Below are 19618 nucleotides of genomic sequence, written 5' to 3' on the forward strand. Positions count from 1 at the left end.
TGTCTGCGTCAGTGTGCCGGGCCAGCAGCCACCCCGTACTGATCGGAGAGTGGGTCTGTGATGGAATGTTCCCCAGCTCATCAGGACTGGTAAGTACAGCTCTCTCTGCCTCGGCGAGGCTGAGCAACTAGGCATTCCCTGGGAGGTTGATTTGGGGGTCCCTCTCTTCTCTCCCTGTCCATATCTCCCCCCCCCTCCGTGGGGGATGCTGCATGGGCTGCTGTTCAGTGTGCGTGCGCCACATGGACAGGGACCCCCTGGGGGGCTCTCACCTTGGGTGGGGGGCTGTGCTGGGTGGCTGTGCCCTGGATGTCTGTCTCTCCCCTGGGTGTCTGGAGGTCTGTTTCTGCTGATCGCTGTAATGCTGTTTGCCACCATTTACTCTGCCTATGTTTCACTGTCCCTCTCTGCATACAGTGTTCGGCGGCCATTTTTGGTGTGACCAGGGAGAAGCATGGTCAGTAACCAATTTTCTGTAGTTCAGCGGCCATTTTCCCTGTGATTATGTCCTTTGTACTGGGCGCTTGGTGGCCATCTTGTTGTAGCCTAAACACGTTTTCATGCCTGAGCGCTGTTCCCTGAGGCTCAGCACAGCACGGTTTTCTCACAGCACGGTTTTCTCACAAGCACCTGGGAGCTGGCACAGGCACACCTAGCTGGACAGTGTAGAACTCGGACATGGTGGTGAGTCCTGCGGTGGGGGCCCCCTCAGCCTGCAGCAGTTAGGTGGGTGGGACCAACACTGTCCTAAGTCCCCAACAGGTGGCAGACGGGTAGGGTCAGCATGGCTTCAGAAACTGGTGTTTCTTCCCCAGAAATCCAGGCAATTGCAACCAGTTCGCCGGCACAGTGCAGTGCCTCTGGGTGCTTGTCAGCGGTCCTTAACACATTCTTTGCCACGATGGAGGCGGTGCGTAGGCACAAGGGCGGTAAAAAGTGCCCCCGTCCTCTGGGGAGAGCTCTGACACAGACTCGGGGCATTGCTGAGGCTGGTGACCCCTGCTCTTTCAGATGACGCTGACCAGGACCGATCGGACGGTGAGGATGAGTCCCCATCCGGGTCCGCGCGTGACAAAAGCGCTTGTTGGAGCACTTATCACAGCTGGGCGTGATACCCTGAAAATTCAGGACACAGCAGATTCCTCCGCTAAAGTAGCGGTCTTTTGGGTCCCGTAAGCCAGCCAGTACACCTAGGGTGTTTTGCGTATCTGACTTATTTCGATAAGTTCATATACAGGAATGGGGGCGACCGCAACTGACCTTTGGTCGGCTCCTCTGGTCATGGACCCCCCAGTATCCAGGTTAAATGTAAGTAACTACGATCCCGTTAGAAGAGGTTCCTGTGTTTTAGGACCCTATGGGCAGGAACCACGGCAGTGGCCCGTTCCTTATTTACGGTGTTTGGGTCAGCAATACGACCAGTACTGACCACAACACTTGTCGCAGACACTTAATGAATGGGCAAAACTTTGAACCGCAAAATGAAGAAGCAGCAGGCTACTCCCGTCTGCGTGGAACTAGCAGATAAGTTAGTGCACGGTCGTAAGTACGTTGAAATGTGGCTCTAGATACGTTTCCTCTGCTATCCAGGGTTTCAGTGTCAGCAGTGGGCTGAGGCACCTGATTTGGCGGAAACGCTGATCGCTTGCAGCCCGATGGGCCTCTCGGTTATCTGGCCAATGGGTCTGCGAACTGATTTCCTTGGCTACAAGATAGAGTTCCTCTCTTGGCCAACAAACAGATCCTCCCTTCCAGCATACCCTTACTCCTGGCTCGCTGGGAGGCCCCATGGGGGCAGTATGGGACCTGCTAAACCTCAGGGTGATAGCATCTGTTCTGGTGTTGGAAAGTTTGCAGGGGTTCTACTCCAATCTGTTTGTAAACCCACAGAAGGAAGGGGTATATCCAATCTTGGACCTAAAAAGCCTCAATTGCTTTATTTAAGTAAAGAGGCTCAGTTGTTGCTGCACTCCATTAGGGGGACTCCCTGGCGTCTTTGGACATCCAGGATGCGTACCCGCACATACCCATATGCTTCAGGCCTCAGGGTTCTGCGAAATGCAGTCCGGGAAGCCCGCTACCAGTTTGTGGCTCCCCCTTTTTGGCTTGGCTTCAGCACCCCAAGTCCATACCAAGGTATTGACTTCAATTTTGGTGTTGAGACAACACGGGGTCGCAATCATAAGTTACCAGTACGACTTCCTTCTGAGACCAGCTTCCGCCTCAGAATTAAAGGAGGATGTAGCGATCACGATGCAAACCCTGCAGGTATTTGGGTGGCTATTGAACCTAAAAAGTCAGTGTTCATACCGATTCAGCACTGGAGTGCCTAGGCTTATCACTGGACTCCATGGAAGCGAGAGTTTTCTCCCTTCAGACAATCTGCAGACTCTCAGAGCCACGGTAAAACTATCGCTGAACCGCAGGTGGTCGTCACTGCATTTCTGCATGCAAGTTCTGGGTCTCATGGTGACCTCCTTCGAGGCGGTACCGTACGCCCAGTTTCACACCAGAGTCTTGCAGAAGGAGATATTGACGAAATGGGACATATCTCGGTTATCCCTGGATCAGCAGATTCAGGTGAGCCAGTCAGTCAGGGACTCCCTGGTTTGGTGGCTGAGGTCCCCAGCACTTTCGGTCCAGGAAGTCATTCCTACCTCTGCATTGGGCTGTGATCGCAACAGATGCCAGCCTGACTGGCTGGGGTGGAGTACTGGGAGTGCAGTTGACCCAGAGTCTCTGGTCAGGTGAGGAACCCAAGTTGCCGATCAATATGCTCAAACTCCAAGTGATCAGGCTTGCCTCTCCACATAGTCGATGAGACTACGAGGGTGTACTATCAGGATCCAATCAGAAAACGCCACGGCGGTGGCATGTCAACCATCAAGGAGGAATAAGTAGCTCGGCTGCAGCATGGGAGGTCACTCGCATTCTTCAGTGGACAGAGCGGCAGGTACCGGCCTTGTCGGCCATTACAACCCGGGAGGAAGAAACTGGCAGGCGGACTACCTAAGTCGACAGATGCTGGGCCCAGGTGAATGGGCATTGCATCCCGACATGTTCAGGCTATTGTGCCTGCGGTGGGGCACACTGGACGTGGGTCTCCTGGCTCCCGTCTCAATCGGAAGGAGCCGAGATTTATATCAAGGATCCTTGGACAGACACGTCAATCGCACTGGTGGCTCCGTGGAATCGGTACCGGCTGATCTACGACTTTCCTCTGCAAAAGCTATTACCACGTCTGCTCTGCGGAGTGGAGGCCGAGGGGGCTTCCAGTAATAATAATACCCTGAATTGGCATTGGCGTCCCTGACATGCCGACCTAGTAGGCCTGGTTGTGAAGGCTCCCGGGGCACTGCTGTTGCCTGAGGACCTTCTGTGTCGAGGTCCGATTCTCCATCTTGTTTTACCATAGCTGGTTTTAATGGCATGGCTGTTGAGAGCCAGATGCTAAGGTACCGAGGCCTATCGGACTCTGTGATCTCAATTATGTTGAGAGCACGGAAATCTTCTCGGAAGATATACCATCATACCTGGAAGGCATACATCTCTGTGAGGAGAAAGGATGGCACCCGTGCGTGCACCTATTCAGTTTCCAGGAGCATGCTGTTTCTACAGCGAGGAGTAGACCAGAAGTTGGTTTCAAGCACCATTAGGTGAGCACTGTTGTTCAGAGGGTCCGACTTGTAGTTACTCCGGTGCGTCCAGCGTTGCCCCATGGGATCTGAACCTGGTGTTATCGGCGCTTCAAAATCCACTGTTTGAGAACATCAGAGGAAATCCCTTGTTGACTCTCTCAGAAAAGGGGTCTTTCTACTGGCCATTTCATCGGCCAGGAGGGTTTCGGAACTGGCGGCCTTGTCTTTCAAGTCGCCCTATATGGTTAACCATAAGGATAAGGCGGTGTTGCGTTTGCAAGTTTCTATTCTGCCGATGGTGGCTTCGGCATTCCACATCAATGATGATATTGTGTTACCATCTCTGTGTCCTAAACCGACACATCCTAAGAGGTTGCCCTTTATTCCCTGGACGTGATCAGGGCTATAAGGATATATTTGTCTGCCACAGCTCCCCTGCAGGAGTTAGATCTCTGTTCATTTCGGTAGCTGGTACGAAAAAGAGGTATGGCGGTCTAATCTATCACCATTTCTGGGCTCAGACAGATGTGGTACAGGCCTACGCCTTGAAGGGGCAGGTGCCCCCCTTTCCTGCCATGGCCAATTTCACCAGGACAACTGGGGCCTCTCGGGCTTCCGACTTCGAGTCTCAGTCTCTCTGGTGTGTAAGGCGGCAATTTAGTCGTCTGTTCACACTTCTACCAAATTCTACTGAGTGGATGTAAGCGCATCGTCTGATGCCTGCTTGGCCGCAAGTTTGTGGGCGGCTGTGTGATGTTGCAATCCTGCACTACTTTATCCGTTTTAAAGAAAATGGTTACTTTTGACTATATTGCACTGTTGCATTGTTACCGCAAGTTCTGATGCGGTCAGATAAGGTGGTGACTCCCTTGTTAGGGAGCACTTCTGATTGTGGGTGAAGTTCTTTTATGCTGTTTCCCACCCCTTGTTATGATACTGCTTGGGGACGTCCCAATGGTCAAGAATAAAGGAGCTTTGTTAGTCAGTGAACGTAAGAGAAAATAGGATTTTTTTATTTTTTTTACTCGCCGTAAAATCCTTTTCTCTGTAGTTCACTGACTGACACAGCACCCTCCCCTCTTATTGATTACGTTATACTACTTGTTAACATATTGAGGCTGCAGGAAGCAGGCTGGAGGGTTGTTACTGAAGGGCCCGCCCCTTACGCGGAACTAGAAAGTTATGTTTTTTGTACATGTTAACATGTTCTGCCTAGTCCTCTCCTGAAGGTGACGTAACAACCCAATGGTCAAGAATAAAGGAGCTGTGTCAGTCAGTGAACTACAGAGAAAAGGATTTTACGGTGAGTACAAAAATCCTATTTTGCCTTAGTCTTTGGACATTCCTGGCTTCAGGCTATGTTTGCGTAAGTGTGGCCAGCGGCCATTTTCTTGTAGCCTCGTGGGGAGACTTCTGCTGGTCCTTTTAGCTCTGTATGGTACACCTGGCACGAGTGCGGATGTCCTCCTGGCTTATCCCATCTGCTGGAGGACAGACAGCACTGCTCCTCTGAGGTTTCGGCCTGTGAAACTGGCAGACCAGTTGGTGCAAGGGCTCAAGTATGTTTGTGATGCTGCCTTAGACACGGCCCTGTTACCTTCTAAAATCTGTCGGCCGTGGTTCTTCGGTTGCTTTGGCTTAAGTGCTGGTCGGCGGACCAAATGTTTAAGAAGGCTCCGGCGGATATGCCCTTCCAGGGTGGGCAACTATTTGGAGCCACTCTGGACGACATTATAAAGGATATTACTGGAGGGCAAGAGTACCTTTTTTTTTTTCTCCTGCAGTCCAAAAAGGGCAAGGAGCCCCGTCGCTGGCAGGGCCCCTCTTTTTCCTCACAAGCATTTTTTTTCGTCTGCCCGGTTCTCACCAATGCTCCTGCGGGTGGACCATAGTGTTCTTTGTATCGCAGGCTTGTGAAAAAGCCCTCTTCTGACTGAAGGTTTAACCCTGCCTGACTTGTGGGTGGGGGGGTCGCCTTTGGTGGACAGGTGGACTTCCCTTCTTTCCAACCAGTGGGTCTGCAAACTCCTTTTGTCCGGCTACAAAATAGTTTCTCCTGTCCAGAAAGGTTTTTTCCTTTCAGTCTTCACCTTCCCCTGTCTCGTCAGCAGGCTTTGTTTTGGGGCGGTGCAGGTCTTGCTTCTTCGGGGGTCAGACGCTAGCTTTGAGCACTATGAAGAGGCAAATGGCAGCTCTGGCTATCTTTATTTTCAGCAGCCGTTTGCTGCTCACTCATTGGTGCGTACTTAAGAAGCCACCATTCGAGAAAATTGGGGAGATCCCCTTACTCACACTCTCAGAATGTTGTCTTTCTAGTGACTATTACGTCCGCTCGGCGAGTTTCTGAGCTGACGGCCTTGTGGTGTAAGTCTCCTTATTTGGTTCTCCACAAGGATAAGTTGGTGCTGCGTCCGCATCCCTCGTTTCTCCCTAAGGTGGTATCTGCCTTTCATCTAAACAAGGACATGGTTCCTTCCTTCCTTCCTTCCTTCCTTCTATTTCTCGTTGGATCAGACTATTTTCCAGGCTTATGCCATTAGAGAGGCTTATGCCCCCCTTTGCCGTCATCGCACATTCTACCAGGGCGATTAGTGCTTCCTGGGCCTTCCGACATCAGCCATCTTTTTCTCAAGTGCATAAGGCGACTACCTGGTCATCCGTGCACACTTGACAGACGCAACACCCACCCCTCCTGTTTGTGTTTTGTACTGCTTTGTAACCAACTGAGCTGCCTGTAGCAGGGGGGGGGTTACTACCAGTAAGGACCGCCCCTAGGAGCTCTTTCTTCCTTTTTTTTTTTTTTTTTTTTTTTTTTCTTCTTTCTTCTTCCTTTTTTCTTTTTTTTTTTTTTTTTTTTTTTTTGATTCATCAAAATCACTTAAAGGTGCTCTAAATGCACAATAAAAGGCTTCCTTCACCTACAGCTGCCACTTCTGCATATGATAAGGGATCTTTGTGCCTACACATTTTGTATTTTTTCCAGCACATCAACTTTTTGGTGTTTTTTTGATGTGGGAGGCCAGCACTTCTATTTTTGTAGCATTACCATTTGGGCTGTCCTTGGCCCCTAAGTGTTCACAAAATTGCTTACCCTTTTCTGGCTCTACTGCAGACCCAGGGCTATCGTGGCACGGGGTACCCGAATGATCTCCTGAAAGACAACTTGACCACAACCTAATCTGCCAGCATTTAAAGGAGAATTTAGTTCCTTCAAAACTTTGGATAGGTGATCCAAATTTCTCAAGTCTGCTCTCCAGCTCTCACATTGCTTGGAGTACTTGGACTAATCTTAGACGTGGCCTAAGTTTTCAACCCTGAAACAGCCCTAGGGGATTTGGTCTTTGGCGAAGTCAAGACTCCCATGCAAAATTATCAAACAGTCATTATATAGTCTCTACAGCATTGGACCCCCTTTCTGCAAGGTTACCCAGTCAGGGTATAGTCATGCCATCGGGGGTCTGCCTTGAGGCAAACAAGGCTTGTACTCTCCTGGAATGAGCAATTGGCAAACAGACTTCCCAAGCCGCCAACACATTTGACCCGAGGGAATGTTCTGTGTACCCCACGATCTTCCAAAATCTGTCTTTGGTGGGTTATCGCCAGATGTGGACATCCTTGCCTCCAGGTTCAACAACAAACTGTACAAATATAAAGTCCCCTCATCTTCAGAGTAGATGCCCCAATGATTTCTTTGTCTCGATTCTGACTGATTTATGCCTTTCCTTCGCCGATTTATCCTGCACAAGATGAAGCAGCATGGGTTCTGCTGATTCTCATTGCACTGAATTGGCTCAGAAGGATGTGGGTGAGCCTTAAGCCTCATACACCGGGTACGATTGTTAGCCTTTTGAGAAAAATCAGATGCTCGGTTGGCCGTGTGCCAGGATCTTGTCTTGCATACTAAAGGTACACAACTTTTGTGCCACAAACACGAACGTAGTGACATACTACAAGGAATTTCAGCTCTTGAGCGCCACCCTTTGGGCCCCTTCTGCTAATTTTGCGTTTGAGCATTGATTCCGAGCATGTATGTTTTTGTACTTTCAACTTTTGTGTGACGGATTTGTGTACTGACCATACGAAAATCTGACGTCAAAACCTCATCCTCCGAAAACTTACTAGCCTGTTTCCTGAAAGTTAGACAACATTTGTCAAGAGGAGCGTACTAACGGTAAGATTTTAGGAGAACAGTCTGTCAACAGACAATCCCATGCCAACAATCATACCATGTTTACGAGGCTTAAGCCTCTTCCCCCCCCCCCCCCCCTCTTCATAACAGACTAGACTTTTTAGCCCAGGGCCCTCCGTTCCAATCTGCTTGTCAGTCTCTGGCTTTAATGGAATGGCTGTTGGAAACCTAGGTCCTGAAGGATAATGATCATTTTTACTGCTATTTCTATAGTAAACCTCAAGCTCATGCAAAATTTGGCATTGGATGTGGAACTTTTTTACTTTGCCTAGTGCGAGGACAGATGGCTGAACCCCAGGAAATTCTCTGTGAGGAACCTCATGCCTCGCGGTGCTTATTTAAGACTTCTCTTCAGGGAGTTTCTTACATACTAGAAGTTCTCCAGTTTCAATATGTGTGTAAATCTGCACTAGGTATCAGGCAAAATAATAAGCAGCTGCTAAAAAACTGTGATGCCAGTTTCGTAAAATGGATTAAAACAGAGGCAGCGGTAATAATAAAAGTAAAAATATTCCAAATAGGCGACCACTAATAAAGTTCAACCAATAGTGCACATATAACAAGAAGTAATCCCAAACAAATCCATAATAAAGTGCAAGAGTGAAATTAATAGTGCATATATATATATATATATATATATATATATATATTAACCCATATAAGTATGGATCCAAAAGTCAGAATAGTTCACCCCATGAAATGCTGAAAAGTATGTGTAGTCCATTAATGAACAATTGAGTCCTTTACAATGCAAACAAAGTATATGATCCTTCAAAAGGATGTTCAAGAATGGAAGAGTGTGGACTCCACCACCAGATAGCAGCAATTGACAGGCGCCTCTTAGCAGAAAAGTTGGACCATAGATTATAATGGTCAGACATGCATATGGCAAATCTCCAGGCCCAGCTTCCAGTGGAGAATCAGTCCCTACTCAACAGCAAGTTGTAGTATATTACTGAAGGGTAAAAGAATAGCATATGCTTCCATCATGATGCTCGTTATAAAATCAATCGCCTTTTATTGCAAAATTCTAAAGCTTCAAGTCACAATCAAGTGCTGCAAGGATGAGACAGCAGATGGTTTGCAGAAAAACGCTGTTTGCGATCAGCAGGTCGTGCGTGATGTGTAACCTGGTCAGATCCTACGCGTTTCGTCAGCAGTGATGCCTGAGTACTTACTGTCCCCCGAAGATGTCATTACTGACAACGCGTAGGGCGTGGCCTGTTATCATCATCGCGCTGCTGCACTGGATTGTTTAACCTGTAATTTCTTATGTTAGAGAACATTACGGGACACAGGCCTCTCTCTTCTGTTGCTTGCTAAAAAAAAAAGGTCTCTCTAGAGTGTGTGTGGGGGGGGGGGCTGGATGGTTGTATCCTGTAGTGTACTAGTGATTTTGCTTGCAAGTCAAAAATCTCATTGTTTGCAACATGCCTGTTACTTTGTAGGCACAGTTCTCTTAATATATTATTCAATCTGCTAAATAACCCACACAGACGTAAAATAATGCTTCTTATAGTATATGATGTAGTTTGAAGCAAATTTATGTTGTTGTGAAATATGTTGGTCTTTCAATGCTATTTATAGCCACAGGATTTGTCAGGTTTTACTGTAATGTTTGAATTCTTTAATATCTAGACTACATTTCCAGGCAGAACTGGATGACATGGCTGATTTTTATTTCAAAATGACTTCTGATCAATTTCCTTTTGTGTAGGAAGAAGTAGCTATGCGGTTATTTTTAGATGGAGATGGGGCAGGAGACTCTGAAAAGAAAAGGGTAACGTGTTTTCCGTTTTATAACCGTAAAATTTTGTCTGTATTGCCCATAGCAAACTGTTGTCAACTTAAGGATGAATGGGTTTACAGAAAACATTGACAGTCTAATTGATATACTTCATTGGTATGATATAAAAAGAACTTGAACTACTAGAGTAAAGTTCAGATGACCTGTATAGCTTTCCATCTGTTGTAAAAGTATAAGCCACAGATTGACAGGACGCGCATGGTCATTTTGTTTCTAAAAGTGGCAAGGCTCGGGTAGGCATGGTTCCAGGAGTGGAACTTTATTACATTACAAACGTGAGTGATTTTTATTTTTTTTTCCCTGCGCTACCAAACCTGTATTAACAAACAAAATCTCCCGATTGCTGCCAGTACTGGTGTGTTTTTTCACATCCACAAAATGAAATAACTTAAAGTGGTGTTGCCACCAAAAAATACAAAATTGTTTAAAAATCTTTAAAAAAATTAAAAAAAAATAATTGGAAAAAAAACATTTTTTATTCACCTCTAAATACCTGTTGCTAGGGGGTCCCTCGTAGTCTGCCTTCTTTCTTGCCCGGGCTGGTGACATCACTTCCCCTCACGCCGCACAGTCACCTGGGACCTGTTGCGTGTCCCAGGTGACTGTGCGGCGTATCCAAGGTGCCCTGCGCCACTCGTGCATGCGCAGTGGGTGCCTGGCTGTGATGCCATAGCCGGGTGCCCACAGTACAAATGACGGCGCCGCGAGCGGAATGGGGAACGAGGGGGGACTTCGTTCCCCCGCATCGCTGGACCCTGGGACAGGTAAGTGTCCGATTATTAAAAGTCAGCAGCTGCAGTATTTGTAGCTGCTGACTTTTAAATTTTTTAATTTTTTTTAGGGGGCACCCCACTTTAAATAAGTGCAGCACAACCTATATACAAACCATATGATGAAATAAATTATGTAATTGTGCAAATAAGCAATGCTTAAAATAATGTGCAAACTGCAAATTAACTTTATTTTTTTGTGTTTAAAGGGTAAGTTCACCTTTTCAGAAAAATCTGTAAGGTGAACTTACACTGGACCCGCTCCTTCTCTCCCCCCGTCCTGCTGACCTGGAGCCTGGCAATCACCCGCTACGAGACCCGTATAGCCTCCTCACTGATCCGGGGCTTATAAATCCCCTTGGCTTATTTCCTAAACTTACCTAGTCAGGTGGTAGGTATAGGAGCATTCTAATTGGTCAGTGTCATCACATGGGTGGCGCTGACCAATCAGAATCCACTTAGCCCATCCTGTCACCGCTGGCGAAGGGGAAGAGAGCCGCAGGGATTTCAAATCCCTGGACTGGTAAATCGGCTATACTATCTGTCAGATTAGCTGATCGCCAGGTTACTGGGATCAGCTGCAATGGGAAGGAGGTCCAGCACCTTGGCTTAAACCCCCCAAAGAAATATAAATTTTCTGGTACCTTAAAGCAGATTAAACAGCACAGTGCTTGTGCTGTGTTGTCCCCCTCAACTATAAAAAAACAAACAAAAAAAAGGCAGCTCCACCCTGATCACTGTGGTCTAATTGCGGGCCTCCTTTATACGCTGCTCTCACCTCTCATCCCTCCTTCCTGCATGTCAGCTTGTCTGTGTCCCCATCTCTGCCCCCTCCGCTTCTAGTAAAATGTAAAATCTTTTTTTCCTCACTGCCAGCAACTTTCATATCCTGGCAGAGCACCCTACTTTTCTTTTAGGAAAACGGCGATTGTTAATACCGTTTTAGTGCTGTCTTCAGGCCGGTCACATGACTCTCAGCTGGTTTCCATGGCTACTGGAGGAGAGGCTGAGTGGCCATGTGATCTCCCCGGCTGCTGTCAGAGGGAGATCACGCCCCCCCCCCCCCCCCCCCCCCCCTGCAGTATCCATTCGTCAGAGCTGTACAGTGGCTGCAAGTCATGTGACCGGCCTGAAAAAAGCTCTAAATCTGCATTTACAACACTCGTTTTTCTATAGGAAAGGTACAGTTTGCTCTGCCAGGTTCTAATAGAGTCTGGCAGAGTTTGAGTTATATGCTCAGATGAAACAAAAGGCCATTGTAGTGTAGTATTTTAAAACGCCATCTATTTTATTTTGCCACAAAAGGCGAGATTTAGAAGGAAATATAATCACAAATGCAGCACACACCTCTTCTGTGCACTGGAATTAGTTGTCACTTTACCAGTACATTGCCCCCTTAAGACATACGATCAGCATCATCTCCACATATGACAGAATCTTACTTTTTGGTTGTGCGTGATGACGTCATGTAGCGCCCCTCTTGTCATATTTCGCCATGCCCCTCGCAGCTTAATCATGGGGAAATGAGAGCTGTGATGTCTGCCTTCTCTATATATTACTAGTGGTTGTTTACTCTGTTACCATGGCATCCTCAGCTTGACTGAGGGTCCACGACTGTGTCGGCCATCTTGGAAGATGGGGAAATACAGAGCTAGATGATCGCTCATCATTAAATTAAGTTATTTTTTGTCATGTGGACCTGTGTTAACCTAACTGAACCTGTTAAATGATTTGCATTACTACACACTGTGTAAACCTTTTCTCTCTCTTTATAGGAACCCACTGAAGTGTTTGATCCTTTGATAGTGTTAGAGCGTCCTTCAACAAAAGCACCACAGCAGAAAGAACTGGTCCAACCTGCTGCTCACAGAGCTAATGTTGGAGATTCTCTGAATTTTCAGCTGCACAGTCAAATGCACATTGCACCTTCATTACAGCCAGGTGCCAGTGACTCCTCTTCTAGCATTTTGTCTGGTATAAAATCCTCTGTGCCACTTTCTTTTCTTGCTCACCCTGCTGTAAAAGCTTTGCAGTTTTGCACCTTGGGTAAGAAGTAGTGTTGGGTACACACAGTAACTTGTAATGGTTTGATCGAAGCTTTTTAAATAAATATTTCTAACACGTCATTATTCTTTACATAGGTCCTTCCTCTTTACCTGATATTGCACGATTACGATTACAAGCTGCAGTGTCTGCCAAGCAGAGATTTTGGGAAGCGCGTCTTGATGAAGAATGTGCTTTTTATACAACTCGAGGTGTTTCTGGCTCTATTAGAAGCTGTAAGGACCCCGTATCCATCTTTCTAGAGAAACAGGAAGACATGGTAAGTGATTTGCATAGCCCAAAGCATACATTTTGATGTAGCAAAACTTAAACGTGGTTTCAAATTGGTGACCTTGTATGGACAATGAAACCCTGGTGACCAAAAGACAAGGACATGGTGACAACACAGGTGAAATGAGAGGTCTTGTGAAAGGATGTAACCTGACCTGTAGAGGAATAGGCCTGTTAAATAGCCTGGTGAAGCTATTGTGTAATGGTGGCCCTAGCCATAGGGGGATCTTTTAGAGCACTCTCAGAATGACAAAAAGAAATCTGTCTTGTTAAAAGCCAGACGGTCAAGGTATAGCTTAAGGCAAGCACGACATCCAGGTGTGGAGAACAGTCTCCACCTTATCAGAGGGAGAAAGATAACATTAAGGTAAACCAATGTCTATCTTGGAAATTAATGGGGGGAAAGCAAAGAGCGCATCCTTCTCGTGAAAATAATTTTATGTAAGGGGAAAATTCAATTCTCAATCGCAGCAAAGAAGGCCCAGCTTTTGTTTCCCAAAGTGCTTCAAAGTGGGGATTATGGACCGCAAAAGAGACCAGATTAAGATCCCTGGTGACATAGGTGGCTTGACATGGAGGTTCTATATGGGTAACCAGGTGTATATTTGAGAAATCGGAACCAGGAGAGTGTTTATTAAAATTGCATGAGCTGAAAATTATCTTTTGTTGTTGCTCAGCACCAGACAATGGGCTCTATTCACAAAGCGGTATCTTACCGCATCCAATTATAAGGTAAGATACCGCACAGCGTTTTTCAAAATTTTTTGTTAGTAACTAAATGTTACTAAAATACCAAAGTTACCGGTTATTTTATGAAGTCATGCAGTGTTTTAGTAGTAAAAACCTGCAGTAATTTGCTGGTGTCCTTACCACAGGCTGTAAATAGCTGGTTGTTCAGGAGCGGCGCACCCTTAATCGATGAGTCATCAACTGTCACTGGGGATTCCCGCTGACAGCAGAGTGTGCTTTTATTGACCAAAAAAAGTGTATTGTAAAAAAGACAGGCAGATTTTGAGTCCTTTATTTAAAAGACAAAAAAATAATAATCCCTCGATGTAGGTCCATCATTAATCTCGATGGCTGCTGATCCAAAAAAAATAAAACGCTTAGATCCCCATGAAAGCTTCCGCCATCTGACAAATCTTAAATAACTAACTGCCCCTTAGTTATTTAAGAACTAGCAGACAGCGCAGCGGGCAGACAATGGGAGCTTTCGCCGGGAGTCACAAGAGTACTATATACTGCTGATGAGAAAAGGTATTTAGCAGTATATTTTCTAGAATAATTGCATTTTCATGTTCTGTGTACTGTGTACTGTGGTGGACCAGATATAGTGAAAGCAGTGTCCTGGGTTTAGTAACACTTTAAAGCGGAGGGCCGGTTATAAAAAAAAAAAAAAAAAAAGTCAGCAGCTGCAAACACTGCAGCTGCTGACTTAATAAACACACTCACCTGTCCAGGGCGCCCGCGATGTCGGCCGCCCGAGGCCGACCCGTCCCTCGGCTCTCGGGTCCCGGTGCCGCCATCCCTTGTAAGGGAAACAGGCAGCGGAGCCTTATGGCTTCACTGCCCGTTTCCTACTGCGCATGCGCGAGTCCCGCAGCTACTGCGCATGCGCGAGTCCCGCAGCGCTTTCTGAATGGGACGCGCTGTGTTCTGGAACACACAGTTCCCAGAACACAGCGCGACTCATTACCCAGAAGACGCCGCGACGAAGACAGAAGACAGAAGATCTCCGCGGAGGAGGAAGAGGAAGATTAGGAGAAAGTGTCTAGCAACAGGCATTTCTGGTAAGTAAAAAAAAAAAAATATTTTTTTCATTTTTTTTTTTTTTTTTAGATTTTTTGTAATTTTTAACATTTTTTTTGTTTTTCAGGGTGGCCCTCCCCTTTAAGTAAAAACAATGAGCACTTATTTACCAGACTCTGCAAGGCCAGTCTAAAGTTACTGGGCCTTAAGGCCTGTACACGCAATTGGCAAATCAAACAAAAAATACCTTTTTCAAAGCGATTGTCCAATGATCACACAGCTTTTGCCCGAAATTATCTGAAAGGAATAAACGTGAATATTTTCTCATACAATACCAGATCGTAACATTTTTGTTCAAAAATACAATACATTACATCACTGTTCAAATATAAAGCAGGTGATAATATTCTATATAGATCCTTTATACTGGTTAGTGCTTATAAGCTTTGTTAGTGACCTTACACTCACTACAAATAACTAACCATGTAATGCTGTGCAGTGAGTACAAATACCATATTGAAACTTCAAACAAATCCAAAAAAAAAACACTACAAAATATCATATCAACAATGCAATGAATTGAAAAAAAAAATATAGGGATTTAAAGTTCTTTTCAAATTAGAATTAGGACATCAAAGTCCTATATAGTTGCACTTAATTCAAGTTTGTGCCATCTACCGTGCTGCTTCAATGAAGTGAAAAACACAACTCCTATATCAGAGTGCTCCATCACCAGTGATGCAAATAATGCACTCGCCAGTCTCTGATGACGCTAACATAGTGAAATGCATAGAGGTCGGATCGTCGTTATACCTGTGGACTGCAGGTGACGTCACATCCGTTCGGCAGTGGAATGCACGCCGGGGGTTACTGTAGAAAAATAGTGCCGTCTGTCTCACCATCTGGCAGTAGCTTTATGGTTTGAACAATTTATATATACAAATATTCTAATAGAGCTGGTGCTGATCTGGGCACATTGATATGTAAGTGCATATGATTGGGGGAATTGTTTTTGAAGGGAGATTTTTTTAATAAAATTGTGTTGCACGATTACCCTGTTATTTTATTTTTGGGTGATTTGGTGTACATCTCGCTGAGGAGAGATAAAATGGAATGGGATGAAAAAAAGGCCGATTATCTTGGTTATACTAATATGCGCGGTGGTCCAGCGGGTCTTAGGGCTCTGGTGAGTGCGTTATTTGCATCACTGGTGATGGAGCATGCTGATCTAGGAGGAGTTTTTCACTTCACTGAAGCAGCACGGTGGGTGAAACAAATTTGAATGAAGTGCAAATATATGGACTTTGGTGTTGGAATAGTTTGAAAAGAACTTTAAAGAAGGCCAGCCTGAGCCTGTTTGGCTGGGCTTCTCCTATGAGTCACAGGAGTGTAATTCATTTTGCACTCCTGCAACCTGTTTTCAGCAGAGAGCGGTCTGAAGTCTGCTCTCTGCTGACATCACTGGACTGATGTCTGTCTCGGCGAGCCGATGAGAGAATAAGACTTTTGCTCCCCTGCCCCTCCACAGCTCAGCGCTCCAGTAAGCGTGGAGGAGCACTGCTGATTGACAGCAGCTCTCCTCTATGATCTGTGAGAACTGAGCCATTGGCGATGTTCGATGGCTCGGTTCTCAGTGTAGACGCCGTGGGGACAGATGCAGCATTGGTCCCATGCTGCATCCCCCTAGATAAGTATTAAAGGGGGGGGGGGGGGGTGCCCATACTTCTCTTTTAATCTAATTTTGATATATATATTTATATAAAAAAAATCTTTTTTTAATTAGAGACACATTTATGTCATGTGACACTAAAGAAATTACACTTTTCTACAATGTGAAGCAGCTTGTATAACAGTGTAAATTAGCTGTCCCCTCAAAATAACAACACACAGCCATTAATGTCTAAACCGCTGGCAACAAAAGTGAGTACACCCCTAAATAAAAATGTCCAATTGGGCCCAAAGTGTCAATATTTTGTGTGGCCACCATTATTTCCCAGCACTGCCTTAACCCTCTTGGGGTTAAGCCTTAACCCACTGTTATACAAGCTGTACACTCACTACTTTACATTGTAGCAAAGTGTAATTTCTTCATTGTCGCATGAAAAGATTGAATAAAAAATATTTACAAAAAATGTGAGGGCGTACTCACTTTTGTGAGATAGATATCGATGGATAGATGGATATAATCACTAATCGCTATAAGGATCTATATAGAATGTTAGTGCCTGCTTTATCTTTGAACAGTTTTATAATGGTGTGTTTCTCACTTAGAGTGAGCTGGTACAAAATTCTATTAGTTATAGGTGGCGCCATTTATATTAGAAAAAACAAATATATTACATCACGTCCAAATTTTTACTGTGTCATACAAGAATTTTTGTACTCTAGTTACCTTCTTTTCTCTTATGTTCATCGACCGACACAGCTCCTCTCTGTAACTAAATGGGTTTTTTAGCCTGCCACTAGGAGAACTAGAGAACTAGATTCCCACCTCAGCTACCATATAGTAAAAGAATCGTGATCTGAGGATGAGCAGGTGATTGAAAGGTTTGCCCCCCTCCATTCAAACACTTTTCATTCAATGAAGTTGCAGTAAGGCTTCTATGAATAGAATAGCTGAGCAGGACATAGCTGGGCACTCTTGCTGAACGACCTGTCACCGCTCCCTCAGTTCTTCTAACCCCTGCCACAGCGGAAGTTTATGGTGGCTGGTGGGGAGGGGGGGGGGCAAGTTGGATGAGGTAGATTTTACCTAAACCAAGATACAACAGCACAAGGGACACATCACGCTGATAAGTATTGTTCCTTGTGCATACATGTGTATTTTAACTAAACTTTTGCTTTAAAGAACCATATATGTTCTTTTGGATCCTTTTAAAAGTGCCAGATTGCACCACATTTTAATGGTTTTTGTACTCCAGATAGTTGCTGATTGCATTGTACAAATTTAATGCTCAACAATCTGCTATACTGGCTTTTTTACAACCAATGTTTTAATGTTTCTTCAGTAACGTGAAATGTGTAAATGTGATTACTATAGTCAGCTCGTTTTGACTGGTGTGGTCCTCTTAGTTCCGTATTACTGAATAAGCCAGTAGTTTTCCTTTTTGTCGTTTTTTTTTTTTTTTTTTTTTTTTTTTTTTTAAACCCAAATACTTTTTAATTTTTCATAGTTTTTGTTCAAATGTCTCTTACCTGACCTTTTTTTCTTTTTTCCTCATTATAGCACTTTACACCTATCTGTCCTGGAGAATCGTGATTTCTAATTGGTCTCTGTAAAACTTTCCATCACCAGGAGTCTGTCGCATGTGTATAAGCAAAGAAAAGGATGCACTCTCTCTTTTTTGGAAATTATAATTTTTGACGGAGTAAACAGTTACCAGGACAGTTGTTTTCTTAAACTTCATCGGCAGCTAAATCCATTTAAGGAAAGATCTGGGTGCTAAATTAAATGCACTAGATGCTGCTAGGTAGACCATCTCTGTAAATGGTACAATGTGTTTCTGTTTAGACTCTGCACTATACAGAAGAAATATTGAAAGAATTTTCCAGTTCAAACAATGCGTTTATCCCTTATAGGATTCATTACAGCAAAATGGAAGTTTTCTGCCTTTACCCTCCAATGCTGCTGCGCAGAAGGGGACTACTGCAACATTGGATGCGACATCTGGTAACACTTGTCCATGCAGTAATGACGCTGCACTAGGAAATGACAGTATGCAGACTTGAGAGAGAATCACAAGGTGTAAACTCCCTTGTATCATGCCAGTAATTGGGTTCCCCAGGACTTTGTTTCATACTCCTTTTTCACTCTAAAGTAAAGTTTAAAATAAAACACTATTTATATTTTGAAATTAGCAATTTGTGTTTGAACGAAAAATTATTTAAAAGCGGTTTTATAATACATGCACAATCAATTTTTTTTTTTTTCTTGTCCCTTCCCTTGGCCCCCATATTGTTCATCTGCTTTGAAGTGCATAGAGGGAGTTGCAGCGAGAAGGAAAACCTGGCCAGGACAGAAGGTGAAACTGATTCAACCAGACAAATAAAAGACCTTTCTTATTTAAAACTACACATTTTGGCTGAAGCTATGTTTTCAGTCTATGAAAAATATATCTTACATTTAGCCTTAGTTTAGATTATTTTGGAATATTTGGCCTCGTATTAGATTCTACCTGAGCTGTAAACCTATAATGGCCCAGGAGAAATATAATCAATTTTTTTATGGCTCTACCCAATATTCTAAAATGAATAAACCACTTAGTTTGGGCTTTGTGATGGAAGTGATGCATATAGATAGTACATAATAGAGCCTGGTTTAATGGAAGGCTTTGCTTTTTGGTTTGTTAGTCTACAGTCTACTTGTCCTAAACCTGTCTGGATACGTATTCATTGTTACTTTAGTTTAAGGCTGCTTCATCGAATGAATCTGAAGAACATTGTAAGAAGAGAGACTAGAACGAGACCTTAAAAACCCAGATGTAAAGATTTCTACAAAGTGGTGGGGTAAACCATACCCAGTGGTGGTCTGGGTCTGAGCTATAGCTCAAAGACTAAATAATGGGCTCACTTTACTTGTGATGAAAGACTTCTCTTCGAACAAAATACCTTTATAGGGAATGTCGGCAATGATGCATGCAAGAAATGTCTAAAAATCAAAGCCTCCTTTTCTTAGAAGGTTGGATCTGGGAACTGGGTAAAGCTGTGCTACCCATGATCTACTATTATGCAATGGAACTGTAATATTAAATTGTCACTAGGGGGAGCTCTCAGCACATGGCTCATCACAGGGTGAGCGCTGTATAATTTTCCCGCTAAAAATCGCATTTCTGGGGTAAAAGTTTTTTTATAGCTGGCTAGACTCCTTGTACAGTCCACTAAGTTTAGAAGTTTAGATGCAATGATATAAAAATACCTTTTAAACAAAAGTTATAATTAAACCGATTGCAATAAAAGTGTGATTGGTCAGTTTTACAGTCCACATAAAGCTAAGAAATAAAACTCCTGTTATATACAGTAAGCACAGTCACTGCACATCTGAGACCCAGTTTATATTAAAAAAAAAAAAATTGGGTGGGTGTGAGCGTGTGTGGTGTGTGTTTTTTTTTTTTTTTTCTTAAGATATCCCCAG

The 19618-nt window shown here is 44.5% G+C and overlaps 1 protein-coding gene across 3 annotated transcripts in view; it reads left to right on the top strand.

The window, feature by feature from the left end:
• Positions 1–18344, top strand: part of TROAP (trophinin associated protein) — a 49657-nt gene extending 31313 nt beyond the window's left edge. For 2 of the 3 annotated variants that reach the window (XM_077483345.1, XM_077483346.1), the window contains exons 14-17: positions 9545–9607; positions 12180–12450; positions 12546–12727; positions 17714–18344. In XM_077483345.1, coding sequence (XP_077339471.1) covers positions 9545–9607; positions 12180–12450; positions 12546–12727; positions 17714–17746 — 549 coding nt within the window. In that variant the 3' untranslated portion in view covers positions 17747–18344. The remainder of the gene's footprint in view (positions 1–9544; positions 9608–12179; positions 12451–12545; positions 12728–17713) is intronic. The other variant, XM_077483347.1, reaches the window with a different exon arrangement.
• Positions 18345–19618: the final 1274 nt, after the last annotated feature.

Source organism: Lithobates pipiens, unplaced genomic scaffold, assembly GCF_037356315.1.
Source record: "Lithobates pipiens isolate NorthernLeopardFrog02 unplaced genomic scaffold, aLitPip1_a1.2 Scaffold_16, whole genome shotgun sequence".
NCBI classification, from domain to species: Eukaryota; Metazoa; Chordata; class Amphibia; order Anura; family Ranidae; genus Lithobates; species Lithobates pipiens.